This window comes from Tricharina praecox, assembly GCF_024521635.1.
Source record: "Tricharina praecox strain CBS 144465 chromosome Unknown BZA05scaffold_23, whole genome shotgun sequence".
NCBI classification, from domain to species: domain Eukaryota; kingdom Fungi; phylum Ascomycota; class Pezizomycetes; order Pezizales; family Pyronemataceae; genus Tricharina; species Tricharina praecox.
This window is the reverse complement of record NW_026250425.1, coordinates 277,062-292,333: the sequence shown is the minus strand read 5'-3', so window position 1 is coordinate 292,333 and position 15,272 is coordinate 277,062. Positions and strand designations below refer to the sequence as shown.

The following is a 15,272-nucleotide window of genomic DNA, read 5'->3' as shown; positions in this document are numbered from 1 at the left end:
CATCACCCCACCACTCTACCACCCCACCAAGCATCGCGACACAAAAAATCCTCACTCCAGCCTCACCCAACAGCCCACAACGATGTCTCCGCTTACAGCCACCTACTTGCAGCGCTCTTCGACGCACCCGACAGCGCTCGGGCGGACGCTACTCTCTTTGATGTCGCGCAAGCGCACCAACCTGTGCATCAGCCTAGATCTGCCCTCACCTTCGGAGATCCTCCGTCTCTTAGACATCCTGGGACCCTCAATCTGCGTCGCGAAAACACACATCGACATCCTGCCGTTCTCGGGGGCAGGTGATATCGCGGCGTTTACTGGTGCGCTCGCCGCGCTCGCCGCGAAGCACGACTTTCTGATCTTCGAGGACCGGAAGTTTGCCGACATCGGCAGCACGGTTAAGGCGCAGTACGGCGGGGGCGTGTACCGTATCGCGCAGTGGGCGCATATCACCAATGCCCATACCGTGCCCGGACCGGGGATTATCGACGGCTTGAAGGAGGTTGCCGCTACGGTGGCACACCCCCGCGCGCTATTGCTGCTCGCCGAGATGTCGAGTAAAGGCAGTCTGGGCGGTGGGGAGTATGCGGCGAAAACGCTCGAGATGGCGAGGGGGGAGAAGGAGTTTGTCATGGGCTTCATCGCGCAGGGCGCTATGGAGAACAGGGAGGGCGAGGATTGGATTGTGATGACTCCCGGGGTGGATTTGGGACGGAAGGGCGATGGGCTGGGTCAGCAGTATAATACGCCCGAGAGGATTGTGGGCGAGAAGGGGAGCGATATTATCATTGTTGGAAGGGGGATCATCGGCGCTGCGGACCCGGTCACGACCGCGGAGGAGTACAGGAAGGCGGGTTGGGAGGCGTATGAGAAGAGGGTTGCGGGGGGTAATTAAGGGAGTGGATTGGGACACAAGCTTGCTCCGCAACGAAGGATGCCTCCTCTCATTCGCGCAACATCCGAGAATTGACTACGATCGTGATAGTGAACCGTCTCAGGTGCATAGAAGATCACTCATCCGACTTTTCATCTGACATATATCCCATTCAACATCTCCGTTCAATTACCAGTGCCGTGAGATGATTTCAAAGTATTATACAGGTAAACAGTGTGATAGAAAACCCGCCACAGCCCGGCATAAATAGAGGCCCTCCGATCCGTCCACTCCACTCCCTCATCAACACACCTTGACCACATCCACATCCTCATATATCAACAAAGATCCTCACAGCCTAAACACAACCACCCGTCTGCTACAATCAAATACACACTCAAAACACAATGCCACACCGTCGCCAAGCCCACGGATCCAGCCGCTCGAACAGCCCGGAGCGGGCACACGGGCCGCGCCGCCAACCGCCAACGATGCCCAAAGAGTACGGCGCAGCCGCAGGAGCCCCAGCACAGCACTTTCCCAGCAGGATCCCCCGCCCAGCTACCAATGGCCATCACCACACCTACCACCCCTATACCCACACCCGCACCCACGTCACCTACGCCTCATCCCACAGCTCCGACGAAGCCCCCTCCGACGACGACAGCCTAGCCGAGTTCGTCCGCGCGGTGCGCGCGGGGAAACACGCGTACACACCGCCGCCGCCCCCTAGGCGCGCGACCCCGAGGCCCGGGAATCACCATAGCCCTGGTGGCCCTGGTGGAGACTGCATACCGCCGGGGGTCCAGCAACGTCCCGCTGCCGCTGTGGGGCACGGGTATCCGCCTGATATGCCGGAGGCGCTTAGGCGCTGGTTGGAGGGAGGGAGGCGGGGTGGGGCGGATGGCGGGGATGGGAGAGGTGGGAGGAACGGCGAGGGCGAAACCGCAGAGAGTGAAGAGACCATGGATAGTGAGCGTGGCGGTGCTCGTGGTGCTCGCGGTGGTCATGGGCGTGCTCCGGCGATGCGGGATCCGCAGCGGGGAGGGGGCCGGCATCAGAGATACTAAAGGGATACTAGGTAGATGACTGGTGAAATGCGGGCTGATTGAGGGGGGTTTCTTTGATTTTTTATACATACAACCCATTTGATGTGATCGAGATTCTGTATTCTTAGGAAGTTGTATGATTTGAACTTGGTTTTGGTTTTGGTTTTGGTTTTCTGGCGCTTTCTAGTTAGTTAGCCACTGTATAGAGAATTCGAACTTCAATAGTACGCATGTTCCATGGTGGTGGTGGTGGTGGTGGTGCAGGCGTAGCTGGCACCTGTGACTTCTCACTCGCACTCTACATACAAACTCCGTGAGATGATCTGCTAGGTAGATGGTTCGATTAGACACTCTCACCGCGGAAGAGTACAGGAAGGCTGGATGGGAGGAATATGAGAAAAGGGTTGCTGGCGGTAATTAATGGAGTGGACTGGGAAACAAGTTTGCTCCTCCACGAAGAATGCCTCCTCTCATTCGCGCCATATCAGTGCATTGACTACGATCGTGATGGGTGGATCGTGTTAGCTGCAGCATAGAAGATCACTCAGCATCTGACTTCGCACCTGACATATATCTCGTTCAACATCTCCGTTCAATTACCAGTGCCGTGAGATGATTTCAAAGTATTATACAGGTAAACAGTGTGATAGAAAACCCGCCACAGCCCGGCATAAATAGAGGCCCTCAGATCCGTCCAGTCCATTTCCCTCATCAACACACCTTGATTCCACAACCTCATCCTCATACATCAACGACACAGATCCCCAAAACCTGAATACAACCACTCCTCCGCTACAATCACATACATACACAGAACACAATGGCTCACCGTCGTCAACCCTACGGATCCGACGGATCCAGCCGCGACAGCAGCCCAGACCGCGCACACCCGCCCCGCCGCGTACCGCCAATGATCCCGATCCAGTACGGCGGAGCCCCAGCACAACACATGCCCGGCCGAGTCCTGCACCTGCCCGGCTACGGCCCACCCCAGCTGATTCGAGGGGGCGCCTTCCCGCCGCCTCGGCCCGCTCCCAACAGCCATCACCACCACCACCACGCGCACACGCACCACGACCACCCCCATAACCACGCACACCACGACCACCACCACCACCACGCGCACCACCCGCACGCCACCTACGCCTCGTCCGGCAGCTCCGACGAAGGCTCCTCCTCCGATGACGGCAGCTTAGACGGGTTCGTCCGCGGGCGGGGCGCTTCGAACCTCGAGTACGCTCCTCCCGGCCCTGGGCGCGCAATCCCTATGCCCGGCCGTCGGCAGCCCGGCGTGCCCATGGCATACCCGTCGATCCCCGGGGGTCACATGGGACACTACCCGCTCCGATCCCCTCCTCGCGCGGGTGATGCGCATGGCACTGGTGGGAGGTGGGTTCAGGTGCGGGGTTATGGTGGGAATGGCGGCAGGGAGAGCGACGAGGGCGATAGCACGGAGAGCTACGAGACTGATAGTGAGCGTGATGACGCTAACGGGCGTGGTCCGCCGAGGCGGGGTCCGCATCAGCATTCGCATCATTGCGCTGAAGGGGCTTGCCAGCGGGGAGGGGGCCGGGATAGATACTAGATACTAACTACTAGATAACTGGTCAAATGCGGACTGCTTGATGGGAGTTTCTTTGCTTTTTATACAGCCCTTTTTCATGCGATCGAGTATTCTGTATTAGGGAATTGTATGATTTGAACTTGGTTTTGGTTTTGGTTTTCTGGCATTTTCTAGGTATGGTAATCGGTCGTTCTACATAGTATTCGAATTTTAATGGTGGTGCCAACGTGGCGGGCGTCTGTGAGTTCTCACTCGTATGATGTAAACTTCGTGTGAAATGAATAAACAGAAAAGTAGATGGTCTGATCAGAATCTCTCTCTCTCGCTCTCTCTCTCTCTCCCTCGCTGGATTAGAATCGGTAGGTATTCTCCATGATGGTTTCCTCTGAAGGATGGGATGGTCGTGTGGTCGGAGGGAATTTATTTGTTTCATTACATGTACATACTCGCTTTGAATCTGTGTAGACTACTTACCTATGGTGGTTATGGTCGGGTAACATGCAAAGGTGAAGTCGTCTCTTTGTCGTTGCCGAGTGTGGTGACGGTTGATGATGTTATTCAAGTCACCACCCAAGGCCCCTCACAGCCGTGGGAAAATTCCCGCCATGGATAGAATACAGTAGTAATGCCTCGCTATAATCTCGAGTGTAGACCGTTTTCAAGGGCGAAATTTGGTCATGACAGGTTCCATTCCTTAAGCATACAAAAGACCCCTCCGTCACAGTTCATAATCGTACACAGCCCAACCATTCCGACCAGCGGAACCCCGCGCCCACCAGTTGCGTACTATCCATAGCAAGTACACACCTCCGGCTCCGTCCTGACCAATGGCTTCTTCTTCTCTCCCACCTTCTCCGCGCCCGCGTCCAACTTCGCCATGCGCATCTTCGGCGGAGACATCCACGGCTGCCAACGCATGGTCGTGCCCATAAAAACCCCATTCACCGTCGGCATAAACTTCCCGAACCTGGTGAACCCCAAGCGAACAAAAAGCTCCTCGCAATGCGTACCGAGGGGGGTAGTCTCCGCTTCGACGGCGACATCGTCCTCGCGCGCCTTATCCAAACCCCACGAGATGAGCTTCTTCCCGACCCCCCACGAGCTCCAGCGCGGATTCACAACCACCGCGTGCAGCCGCCAGTGCTCCGCGTGGTATATCGAGAACTCTGCGTCCTGCATCTCGCGAGCGGCGACGTACGCCTCGTACTCCTCGTGGTTGACTGCGAGGTTGAACGCTAGCGGGGCGGTGACGGTGGCGGCAATGATGCGTACCAGCCGCGTGAGCCAGCCGTAGCCGGAGATCTTCTCTATGATCTCGAGTTGTTTCCCGCGGCCCACGCGCTCCCACAGTGCGAAGCCGACGACCAGCGTGCCGGGCCTTTCGACGGGGCAGCCGCACCGCGGATCTTGCCCGTCAATGTGGATTACCGCCGAGAGGAGGTGGTATTGCGGGGATTCGAAGAATTCGGTTAGCCGCTCCGTGATGAATTGCCGGAAGTCGCCGGGAAATCGCGTGCGCCGTGGGAAGATACCGTCGAAGCGTGGGTCGATCTTCGGGGCGTACCGGCAAATGATGGATACGATAGAGGGGATGTCGGCTGCGATGGCGGGCTCGACCGTCAGCGCGTGCGGAACCCAGTGGCCTACTCCGCGTCTCGGTCTCCTCGGGGGGTAGTAAGTCGTGGGGTATTTTGGGGTACGGTTATCCATGCTGCCTGCAGATGGAGATAGGAAAGTGGAAAGAGAAGCTGGAGTGTGGAGACGGAGTAATGTATGTAGGGTGCTGCGGATAACAGACTGGATGGATAGAGAAAGGCGGATGGTAGCAATGTACGTGCACAAGAGTGAATAGTGTGATGCCTGGCCAGGCCAGGAGACAAGCAAAAAAGCTTCTGGTAGCGTCGGGCCCGACATGGATAACGGAATAGGACCAAAGTGGACGAGTGCAGAAGGATGATTCGTGGAACATGGGCATAGCACTGGTCGAATGCTGCCAGAACGAATGACAGACTGGAGAAGCAAAGAAACCGGATGGCAGTTGATGGGCCAATCAAGGCCCAAAGGCCCTCAGCCCTGTCCCACAGCCCGGCCAATCCCCCCCTCTCCCCCACAAGCGAAGAGGTCATGCCGCCAGCGCGCTTAGTGCGTAACTGACACCACATCCGCATCTGGCTAACCTAACTAGCGCCTTATGAGGCGGGCCCATGGCTGCGGGTGCTGCCGGTTGGCTTTGACAAGGATTGCCGGCGGTATGTAGTGCGGGGTGCTTCCAGGGAAGGTGCAGTTGTAGATTCGGTAACGAGCGATTCCCGGATACCGGTATACAGCTGTTGATGGATTTATGCACAAAAAGTATGAGTCAATTTTGACTTCACCGGAGGGGAAATGGATTATGGGGCCGGGCTTCCGAAATTTGCGGAGCTTATTGGGATTTCACAGATTACATACGTCGCCACTCTACCCATCCAGGTAGTTACATCTAGTAGGTAATAGTAAATATACGCTTGCTATGTGGTCGTACCTCACTTATAAAACTGCTCAAGCCTCACAGTAACGAAGAGGAAGGAGCCCATATATATCATTCACAACTCCGGTAACCGGTTGGACATTCGCGGTCAGGTATCACCTTGCATCGCCAAGTCCCAAAACCCCGAACCTCCCCAGCCTCATCCCCACGAGAGCGCAGCCTCATCGCCATCGAAGCAACGCTGTGCTCCCCCTATAGCCTAGATCTATCGTCGAGAATAATCGGTCTCCGATGTTTAGGGCCTGTGAGTCGAAGGATATCTTGTTTTATCTAGGTTTACGTATTAGCAATGCTGGGATTCGCCCTGGGAGAGAATAATCTACCGTTCACCAACACGGGCACTGACATGACATTATCTCCACCGCTCGTCAACCGTACCTGCCGTCGTATAGCGCGCTCTAGCGGTCCCTCGAGTAGTATCCTTGCCAGCGCGTCTCCAGCCATCGGGCCGGACTCATCGACCGCCTTCGAGATATCCGCATAAGCATCGATGAAGTCTGGCAGCTTCGCCAGCACTTTCGGTCCCAGTGCGTCCGAATCTGCCTTGGAGAGGTCCAGGAGAGGGTCGATGTGGAGCTGACTGTATTCTTGCCGTGGCTGGCTGCCGTGCTCAACGGAGGGGTTCGGTAGCGGCGGCGGAGGCGGAGGGATCGCAGGAGGCACGACGATAGGCAGAAGTGTTGCACGTGACGGGATGCTCATCCAATATGCATACGGTGGGGCTTGGGACGCGGGGACCTACGCGGGAGACGGAGGAGGAATTAGTGGTGGACTCGCTGCGAGAAAAGAAAAAAACCCTCCCCCCCAGTCCCTCGAGAGAAGTTACCTGCGCATTGCTATCCATCCCTACACTACACACTGTCTCTTGGCTATTCCCTGAAGCCGAAAAAGACGGTTTTCGGGAAGCCCCGGGCTTTTGTATCCTCGAAGGTTTTGGGCGCTGGTCCTCTGGCGCCGGGTATGTACACACGCGGCCGACCTTCTGACATCCTGTGGATCACGCGTGTCAGCCGGAAAGCAAGCAAGCCGGAAGTCACAGCGAGCGGGCTCGGGGAATTGTTACGTGAGCAGATGGGATGCACTTCGTCGCACTGGGGAGGGGTGGGCCGACTGCGTCAGCAAAAGGCATGTAGTTATGTACGTGGGGGAGCGCGTAGTTGGCGGCGGGGGAGATATACCTTGACCTTGCGTAATCTGCAAGTTAGGCAGCCGGTCTTGGTGCGCCGGTGGATGGGCTCCGCGTTAACTAGACGGACCTTGAAAGCTTTGGAGGCCTTGCTGGAGCCGGAGCTGGGAGATGAGTTCGCCATCGAGAGAGTGCGGAGTGTGTCGTGAGACTTGACCCTGTTGGTCCGGCAACTCGGGGAGTCCGGGTGCGGGTGACTGGAGTCGCACAATGGTTAACTAATAACCAGGGCGCCGAGCCAGTAACTATAAATAGCACATGGATGATGGAAGCTCCGAAGCTGTGTCCAGTGTCCACTGTTTAAAGTATTCAAACCTCGATAACTACTCGGGTATTCTCATAGGTCGTATTTGAGCATGGTGATGATATCAACATCGAAATTTGAAAGTTGCCGGCGAGCAGCACCATCGCCCATCGGTAGTTACGCATCCGGTGCTCGCAAGCGGGATCAACAACTCATCCTTGAGTCGCTCTATTGGAATCAGTTTGATATGTACCTATCTACATCCTAAGATAATCTCCCCTCCCCCCCCCCCCCCCCCCCCCCCCCCCCCTGAACGTGCTGAAGAAAGAGGGCCTCGAAAGTTGTAGATAGTCGTCGGCCATTGAATAGCTATGTAGAGCTCCGGGTCAGTTCCCAGCAAGGCGAACCGAGATCCGGCACTAGCTGCGCTCGGCTCGAGGGTCCCGTGCCTCTGGCCAGTTCGTCGGAGATCTGGTCCAGTCCGACCTCTTGGACGGACCGCGTAAAAGTATGTAGTTCGTCAAGTCCATGGAATACGTGGATTGGGTGCGGACTCCAGTCAACTGCAGTTCGTCTGGCCTCGATTTTCTTTGGACTAGTCCGTCCGAACACCGCTCCCGGACGGACCACCAAAATACGGTCCAGTCCTGTCCGTGGCTTAGGACGGACGGACTGGACTACCTGTGTCGAACACTGGCACTCACTTCATCAACTTTGTCTTGCAGAAGATATTCTGGATCAACACACCACATCTGAGTTCATATCGTCCGTTGGTCAAAAGAATCTTCTCCTCACAAACGGGACAGCAGTTTTCCCAATGGGAGTGCACGAGATGTTGCCTGCAGGAGTCCTAGCGCAGTTTTTGCTTGCCGTACGGAAGTTGTTATCTCCGCTGTATTCCCGTATGCCACAGCTATCGAGAATGAAAGCTAAACCGATTGCATACCGAGTCCGATCGAGCTCTCGGCCATGGCGTTCCCCTGCTACCGGCTTCGCGGGTTTCCGGAAGTACTGGGCGCCTACAAGCCCGTGCTTCCGTACTCTACCGCCACGTGACCTTGCGGCGCCAACCGACATACATGCTGCTCCGCAAGCCTTCCAACTGGCAATCAGCCGCCGGCGTGTGTGACGTGAGGGGAGGGAACATCAAGATCCACACCGAACACGAACTACGCAGAGTATGCCGATGCAATTCACCAGTTAACAGTAATCCGGTGGGTTAATGAAAAGACATCATGCGGAAGATGAGGGCAGAGCTGCCCGGGCTGGGCCGGTGTGTGGTTGGGCCTCGCCTGCTGAGGCGGGTCGTCGATCTTTTGGCCATGCGCAAATTCCTCAACACAGTCTGTCTGTGCTTCGATACGGCAAACAACCTAGTCTCGTGGCTTTTGAGAGGGCTCTACAACACACCGCGCACATCGTGCACATTGGGCACATAGGACACATCGACACATCGGCGGGTCGGCGCGCGATGCGCGTTCGGCACATTCGGCACATTCGGCACATTCGGCACATTCGGCACATTCGACACAATTGGCAGATCGAAGTTGAACAGTCGAAATCAGTCACACCGAGCACCACTTACACGAGGTAACTGTGAGTGAACGGTTGTCTTCGGGCCTTATCAATATGTAATGACTCGACCCATGGAGATTTTGATGACGCCCATTTCAGAATATGTAACTTAGGATCATAGCACCGAGGGGATGTCCAAGGGTTTATTGAACTTATCAGGGACCTGGATAACGTTAATCCGGGAGGCCCACCACGGATTTGGATTTTGACGAGTGCTACGCGATGATGAAGCACCCCGGCGACCCGCTGCCCGCAGAACCAAGAAGGAAGAGCACGGCCTGCGGTTTAGGTTCCGTCCTACCGAGGTGCCTTCCCATGACACTCACGGTTGTTTTACTTCCTCCCAATCCTCTGTGACAGGCAGAACCAAGATGCAATAAGCAAGCACCAGCCCCGCAAAAATCTCCCGCTGTGTGGTGTTCCGGCCCCCTCGTTGGTACCGGTCGGCGGGTACTATCCGACCTCTCATTACTCGCCAATCTGTGGATAATGGTCGGCTTGTGAATAATGATCCGCCTGTGGATGCTGGTCGGCTTGTCCAAGCTGGCCGGCCTGCGGATGCTGGCCAGCCCGTGAATGGTGGCGGGCCTGTAAATGCTGGCTACTGTATGTATGCTGGCCAATCTGTGTATGCTGGCCAGCCTGTGCAAGTGGGTCGACCTGTGGTTACTGACGGGAATGATGATATCCGGGGGTTCTGCTGTTCCTCTTCGACTTTGCGATTCCACTATCGTGAGACGAGGAAGGGACCGGGGACGAGTAGGCGGGCAAGATCATGATGCCACTCTCCTGGATGTACCGCAAAACCCCTGCAAAGATATCCGGGCTCGTTTGGTGAAACGTTTTCGCGAGATTATATCCAGTCGTGTTCGAAGAAATCGCCTCAAGAGGTTGCTCCTGCGGGACAATAGCTGGAGATCTGGGAGATTGTGTTGCTTGATCTGTGTATGGAGAAGCTGCTGGCTGGTCACGGATGTGGTCCTGGCTGTTTTCTGCTGGGACTTCTATCTCGTTCGGGTAATGCAGGAAACATAGCATCTTCTGATCGTCATAATCCTGTTGTGGCTCGGCATGGTCTGTTTGGGGAGGGGTTGGCGATACCGGATAATCGTCGGTGTATTGCGAGACCCGTAGTTGGAGAGCCGCATTCAAGACGGAGGATTCATTGATATTATCCATTAGATGAGTGGAAATGTGGGGTTGAGTGTATCCGGCAGACTCTTGCCCCATGGAATTGAACTCGATATTATCGTTCTGAAAGTCTCGGTGTAAATCTTGCGGTGCAACCGTGCCTAATAAAAATAAACCGGGGGCTCCTGCTTCTGTGGACGACATGGAGACAGACGACAACTGTAGTGATGAATGGTTCGAGTCGAATAATGGTGAGGCCACACTCGAGTCTGGTACTATTCCCGTTGCTCGTTGACGCGATGCGGGTGTCTCGACGGATTCCGAAACCTGCGCACCCCACCGCCTTTTGAGGTTCTTAGTTGCAGAGGAACGGGTGTCAAGGGAGACGTTGTCGTTGCCATTGGTGTTTGCCTGAGTATTCTTCTGCGTCTGAGCCGTACCATTGGAAGGACCGGGCTCATCTCCTCGCCGCGGTGACTCAATCCCCGGACTTTCAACCACATAAACATCGGGATGCTCTATGATCGGCGGCGGATTTTCGGAAAGGACTGGCTGTATATTCCAGAACTCATCTAGTCCTAACCAATTGATTAGAATTCTGCTCAAATTGTCTGTACGAGAGCCACCTACTATCCACGACGCCTGCAGAATCATCACAGTCATATATCTTCTGTCCGTTCCGATACAGGTACGCCTTCATCTGTGCCTTGCTCTGGCATCCCTTGAACAACCCAACCAAAGCATGAAGCCTTGGAAATTGCAGATTTGAGCCCAAGTCACCCCACTTCTTAAATTCTGATGTACCCCCGACCTGGTCGATAGCATCCCGGATATCCTGTTTGTCGTGAGGGCTTTTTGAAAGCTCCCCGCAACACCCCAGGTGCTTTTTGAGTCCACGAGAATCGAATCTCTTGCCGCACCCAGTGATAAGACATATGTAGGGCCTTATATGAATCCTAATGACATGGGGTCTACGAAAACATTAGCATTATGCTCTATGGGCTGGTCTCGAGTACGGAAATAGATGTGTGCACTCACTTCATCAACTTTAATTTGAAGAAGATATTCTTGATCAGCACGCCGGATCTGAGTTGATATCGTCCGTTGGTCAAAGTAATCTTCTCCTCACAAATGGGACAACAGTTTTCCGAATGGAATTGCACGAGATGTTGCCTGCAAGACAGCTATGGTTAATGATGTACATATTAACTGGATTAGACTATAGCGAGTACTTACAATAAACTGTCAGAGTCCAAAAAATGATCCTGGCATAAGAAGCATTCCATAAGATCATCCCCAGGAGGTAGGCTCGCGGTAGGAGATCTGCCGTCGTCGTCATCGTCGTCGTCATCGTCGTCATCGTCGTACCCGTAGTCGTTGCAATCGCCGTCTTCATCAACATCTCTGTTACCAGAGAATGATGTCCTGGGTCTCTTAATCCGCCCCGCATCTCCTCCATTACCAGTAGTGCTCCCGGCATGGTTTTTGCTTGGCGTGCGGGCATGCTGTTGCTTCATCATGGCTTTCATTTGGTTCCAGGGGCTGGTTTCCTCAAGCGGATACTCTTGTTTCGTCAACTACTCGCACGTAAGTACTTGGTCAGTGTTATTCCGCAAGCGTCGTTTACGCAAGGATCAACAGCAGCCTTTCAACTTACACTGAAGTGGCCGAAAGCAATCCATGGATGAATTCGCTCGGCATATTCGATGGTGGGGATGGTCTCCAGATCTTTGAGCATCTGGTTTCTTGAAGTCATTCTGGCAGGGTATCGGGCTCCGGAAGCCTCGGAAGCCTCAGAATCACTGGCATATGCGCCGGAGCTCGCGCTGGCCTATCAATGACCCGCTATTAGTCCCATACGAGAAGTTTATTGACATCTTCCAACGTACAGTTCCGTAGACAGAACCCAAGGGCCCACGCTCTGGATTGCCATCCCATTCATCCCCCTTTGGTGCCGTTCGAAGGCAGTGGCCGATACCCTTAGGGTCGGTATAGGTCACCGGAGGGAGGGCAGAGATAACCGATACCGTCTCCAATACGTGGCAGAACCGAAGGCAGGCAATAACCCGACTCGATTGGAATAGCATTCCTTTCAGCCCAAGTAATTCGTAGTCGCTTATGGATGGAGGCAGGATCTCTTCGGAGTTGACGACTACTGCTGCGTCCAGCAGGGCGATGTAGAGAGAAGGAGAGAAGGACTGTGTGAGGCTGACGAACGCCTAGAAAGAAACGGTCAGTACCGTATCGACGGCAAGCTACCGCTCATCTTGCACCTGGCAGTCAACTCGACGGGAAAGTGAGACTGTGGCTTACCTGGAGTTCAAGGGGGAGTTCAGAACGTTTTGACATCAATAGTGTTGATACAGGAGGAATGCACAAGCCTTCGACGACTATGAAACAAGAACGGTAATCGCGAATTCAAGCTGGCGGTAATGAGAGAAGGAATGGAGGGTCAGGGGGGGTGGGGGTACGAATTCCATGCCCCTTATGTTCTTATAAAACTGCCGGTCCATCACTGGACTTCACTCTTCTCTCGAGCGAACGAGGCACATCGCTCTCACATCTCTGCCATTGGGCACATCGCTCACAACTGCGCACATTGCACACATCCCGGGGGGGATCTGCTATGGTTTATATAGGAAACTGGCCGCCCTTAATCCTTTGCCGGGCACATTTGCTGCGGCCGGGCACATCTGCTGCGGCCGGGCACATCTGCTGCGGCCGGGCACATCTGCTGCGGCCGGGCACATCTGCTGCGGCCGGGCACATCTGCTGCGGCCGGGCACATCTGCTGCGGCCGGGCACATCTGCTGCGGCCGGGCACATCTGCTGCGGCCGGGCACATCCTCCGCTTGGAGTACCCCGTGATCAGCGACCGAGCCGTAGTCTGGGGCGAAGCCGAGAGCGATAGGTAGACACGTGGCGCCAGATACTTACCAGGGGAGTTTGAGGGAGAGAAAATGTGCCGAAGCATTCGGATGTTTTTTTCCTATCGTCTGTCAACACAATGGGACGAAAACCTGGCCATAGTTAGAATGATTCCCAGTACATACCGGTACTGCGCCATTCTTCGACGGCAGAGACAGTGGGTGGCCAAGCTGTTTCCCCGCTTCTGCTCAGCTCGATCCTGGACAATTCGGCAGTGTATCTGTGTACTCTAGAGTCGAGCTGACATCACCTGCAACACTTTTTCAAAATGTGATATATTCATTGATTCTCACCCTTGGATTAACTACCCCCATCTGATTTCGTGACTGCTCACAGTGTGCTCATCGGGATCTTTGGGATGCGAGTGAGACCCGCTAGGATAGACTTCGGCAGAAGAAAGTGGCGTGGTTACTGGCGAAGACTGAGACAGTCAAGTGGTGTGGAGGGGGGATGGAGGAGGGAGGAGATGAGTCGCCGCCGTTGTCGTGGAGACGGACCTTCATGGAATGATATGACGATGCAACTAGGTACCCCGCCGTTGGATAGCTTCGACGGGATACCCACAATATAGTATACTGCATCACGGTCAAGAGCTTTCCAAACACTCGACGGATGCGGATCTGGAGAAACAAAAGGACCTTCACAACACCACATCTTCGCTCCGTGCAAACCGAGGATCCACCCCTCCGTGCAGGGGCTTCTCGCTTGGCTCTGCATGTCGCACAGCCCGCAGCGCAGCAGCTGCGGCTAGATAGATGTGCTGAATCTCTGATAGGCGCTCATGCAAGCCACTGATCGACCTATTTCGGGAGCTGGCGTAGCGCATAACTAATTCATATCACGAAAGTGTAGTGGGTGGGCTTGGGCAGGAGCTCGTGCGTCATCAGATGTTCTGCCGCTCAAGTTATGTCGTGAAAAGCCACGGGATGGGATTTAGGCGGGAGAACATGATAGAGGATCAAAAGGGCGAGTGATCACGGGTGCTGCGTTTGGTGACCGATTAAGCGGTATGTGAAAGGCAAACGAACATTTTCAGGAAACATACTGCTCGCTCACAGTCAGCAGAGGAACGATTGGATAAGGATGACACCAACCAGAGTAGAAAGCGGACCATAGGCTAGGTGAAGTCGGAGCCCCAAGGCGAGTGATATCCCTCCCTCCCTCTTCCCTCTTCCCTCTCACGTCTCATCAACAGTCCACTCCAGGCTCTTCGTCTTCCTGGATGACTTCCAACCGCAGCGCTCCAGACGCCTCCACCGCTGTATTGTCGAGCCAGGCCCACCCTTCCAGATAGGGCTGTGCGACCTCCCACTGGATGGGCAGGAATTCGATATTGGTGAGAAATAGCTGGCGCTCGTTCGAGTACTGGTCCTCGACGACTCTGAGCCGCACGCCAAGTCGCTGAAGATGCGCCGAGAGCATCCGTCTGGTTGCCTCGTCGGCAGCGCGGGTGAGCCGGCTCTCAGCAGTGTCTATCGCAGCCTCGATACGCGCGCTGGCGGAGGCGTACCGGAGACGGGCGGCAGCGATCTGTCGGAGTGCCCTCTGCGTAGCTCGTTCAATACGGTAGTGCGCTTGGTTCGAACCCCGGCGTTGGGCCTGGTGGCGATGGATGGTCGCCGTACTCATTCTGTTGTCTGGAAGTGATAGTTGTTAATGACTGCGAGGCAAGGTGGGAAGGGGAGGTCACCTTGGGAAGGTTGTTGGCGTGTCTGCGCAAGAACATGAAGAAGTTTGTCGGTAGTGGTGGTGGTGGTGGTGGTGGTGGCGGCGGTAGTGGTGGTGGAGGTGTTCATGACGGTGGTGGAGGAGGTATTCATGATGAACGAGGGTGGTCGTCTACTTCCGGTCGGTTTCGTAGAGCCTCGTGCATGCATGAGGAGCATTGAAGCTTGAGATGGCATCTACTTGTCGAGTACGGGCGTCTGAAGTGAAAGAGGAAAATCCGAGCGTGCTGGTACGGACCGTGTTTGTGCGGACCGAGTTGGTGCGGACCGAGTTCTATTAGCTTGGGGCGACTTTTTTTAACAGAGCAAACACATACGAGTATTGAATCTCATTTGGGATACCGAGGCTACTCCTATGCGGCGAGTCAAGAGGTATATGCAGTGCTATTTACTATCCGTCCACTCTTTCAAGCTGGGCCTCAAGGGAGAACCTTCTATTCGAGCGGATTGTCTGATATGCGATGTTT

At 55.0% G+C, this 15,272-nt stretch overlaps 8 protein-coding genes across 8 annotated transcripts; 3 read left to right on the top strand and 5 right to left on the bottom strand.

Annotated features, from left to right (window-relative positions):
* The first annotated feature begins 11 nt into the window (after positions 1 to 11).
* BZA05DRAFT_357212 (Orotidine 5'-phosphate decarboxylase domain-containing protein) lies at positions 12 to 1,035 on the top strand. The gene has a single exon (XM_051481427.1). The coding sequence runs from the start codon at positions 83 to 85 to the stop codon at positions 893 to 895; it is 813 nt and encodes a 270-aa protein (XP_051336922.1). The 5' UTR covers positions 12 to 82; the 3' UTR covers positions 896 to 1,035.
* Positions 1,036 to 1,117: 82 nt separating this feature from the next.
* Positions 1,118 to 2,036, top strand: BZA05DRAFT_458201 (uncharacterized protein). The gene has a single exon (XM_051487596.1). It carries the CDS (start codon positions 1,282 to 1,284, stop codon positions 1,942 to 1,944), a length of 663 nt encoding a protein of 220 aa, XP_051336921.1. The 5' UTR covers positions 1,118 to 1,281; the 3' UTR covers positions 1,945 to 2,036.
* A 707-nt stretch (positions 2,037 to 2,743) lies between these two features.
* On the top strand, positions 2,744 to 3,508 carry BZA05DRAFT_420893 (uncharacterized protein; the record flags this gene model as incomplete). The annotated part of the gene is made up of 2 exons (XM_051485671.1): positions 2,744 to 3,312; positions 3,352 to 3,508. The coding sequence occupies 2 exons, from the start codon at positions 2,744 to 2,746 to the stop codon at positions 3,506 to 3,508; spliced, it is 726 nt and encodes a 241-aa protein (XP_051336920.1).
* Positions 3,509 to 4,200: 692 nt separating this feature from the next.
* Positions 4,201 to 5,291, bottom strand: BZA05DRAFT_476056 (uncharacterized protein). The gene has a single exon (XM_051488230.1). It carries the CDS (start codon positions 5,195 to 5,197, stop codon positions 4,274 to 4,276), a length of 924 nt encoding a protein of 307 aa, XP_051336919.1. The 5' UTR covers positions 5,198 to 5,291; the 3' UTR covers positions 4,201 to 4,273.
* A 621-nt stretch (positions 5,292 to 5,912) lies between these two features.
* On the bottom strand, positions 5,913 to 7,380 carry BZA05DRAFT_406414 (uncharacterized protein). The gene is made up of 5 exons (XM_051484505.1): positions 7,193 to 7,380; positions 7,078 to 7,105; positions 6,841 to 7,004; positions 6,361 to 6,752; positions 5,913 to 6,284 (listed from the first exon to the last, which is right to left on the bottom strand). The coding sequence occupies exons 1-5, from the start codon at positions 7,322 to 7,324 to the stop codon at positions 6,281 to 6,283; spliced, it is 720 nt and encodes a 239-aa protein (XP_051336918.1). The 5' UTR covers positions 7,325 to 7,380; the 3' UTR covers positions 5,913 to 6,280.
* Positions 7,381 to 9,361: 1,981 nt separating this feature from the next.
* BZA05DRAFT_134592 (uncharacterized protein) lies at positions 9,362 to 11,002 on the bottom strand. The gene has a single exon (XM_051478830.1). It carries the CDS (start codon positions 10,811 to 10,813, stop codon positions 9,686 to 9,688), a length of 1,128 nt encoding a protein of 375 aa, XP_051336917.1. The 5' UTR covers positions 10,814 to 11,002; the 3' UTR covers positions 9,362 to 9,685.
* A 256-nt stretch (positions 11,003 to 11,258) lies between these two features.
* Positions 11,259 to 12,499, bottom strand: BZA05DRAFT_420891 (uncharacterized protein; the record flags this gene model as incomplete). Its single annotated transcript, XM_051485670.1, has 5 exons — positions 11,259 to 11,334; positions 11,387 to 11,727; positions 11,808 to 11,981; positions 12,040 to 12,369; positions 12,464 to 12,499. 5 exons carry the CDS (start codon positions 12,497 to 12,499, stop codon positions 11,259 to 11,261), a joined length of 957 nt encoding a protein of 318 aa, XP_051336916.1.
* A 1,767-nt stretch (positions 12,500 to 14,266) lies between these two features.
* BZA05DRAFT_447348 (uncharacterized protein) lies at positions 14,267 to 14,898 on the bottom strand (the record flags this gene model as incomplete). Its single annotated transcript, XM_051487152.1, has 2 exons — positions 14,267 to 14,715; positions 14,769 to 14,898. The coding sequence occupies 2 exons, from the start codon at positions 14,896 to 14,898 to the stop codon at positions 14,267 to 14,269; spliced, it is 579 nt and encodes a 192-aa protein (XP_051336915.1).
* Positions 14,899 to 15,272: the final 374 nt, after the last annotated feature.

Bases quoted from the DNA above. Each gene is read 5' to 3' on its own strand.
- BZA05DRAFT_357212 (XM_051481427.1), top strand. From the start codon at position 83: ATGTCTCCGCTTACAGCCACCTACTTGCAGCGCTCTTCGACGCACCCG.
- BZA05DRAFT_458201 (XM_051487596.1), top strand. From the start codon at position 1,282: ATGCCACACCGTCGCCAAGCCCACGGATCCAGCCGCTCGAACAGCCCG.
- BZA05DRAFT_476056 (XM_051488230.1), bottom strand. From the start codon at position 5,197: ATGGATAACCGTACCCCAAAATACCCCACGACTTACTACCCCCCGAGG.
- BZA05DRAFT_406414 (XM_051484505.1), bottom strand. From the start codon at position 7,324: ATGGCGAACTCATCTCCCAGCTCCGGCTCCAGCAAGGCCTCCAAAGCT. The intron at 7,106-7,192 runs GTATATCTCCCC...ACCCCTCCCCAG, and splicing joins GCAGATTACGCAAGGTCAAG to TGCGACGAAGTGCATCCCAT. The intron at 7,005-7,077 runs GTAACAATTCCC...CGTGATCCACAG, and splicing joins AGTGCATCCCATCTGCTCAC to GATGTCAGAAGGTCGGCCGC.
- BZA05DRAFT_134592 (XM_051478830.1), bottom strand. From the start codon at position 10,813: ATGACTGTGATGATTCTGCAGGCGTCGTGGATAGTAGGTGGCTCTCGT.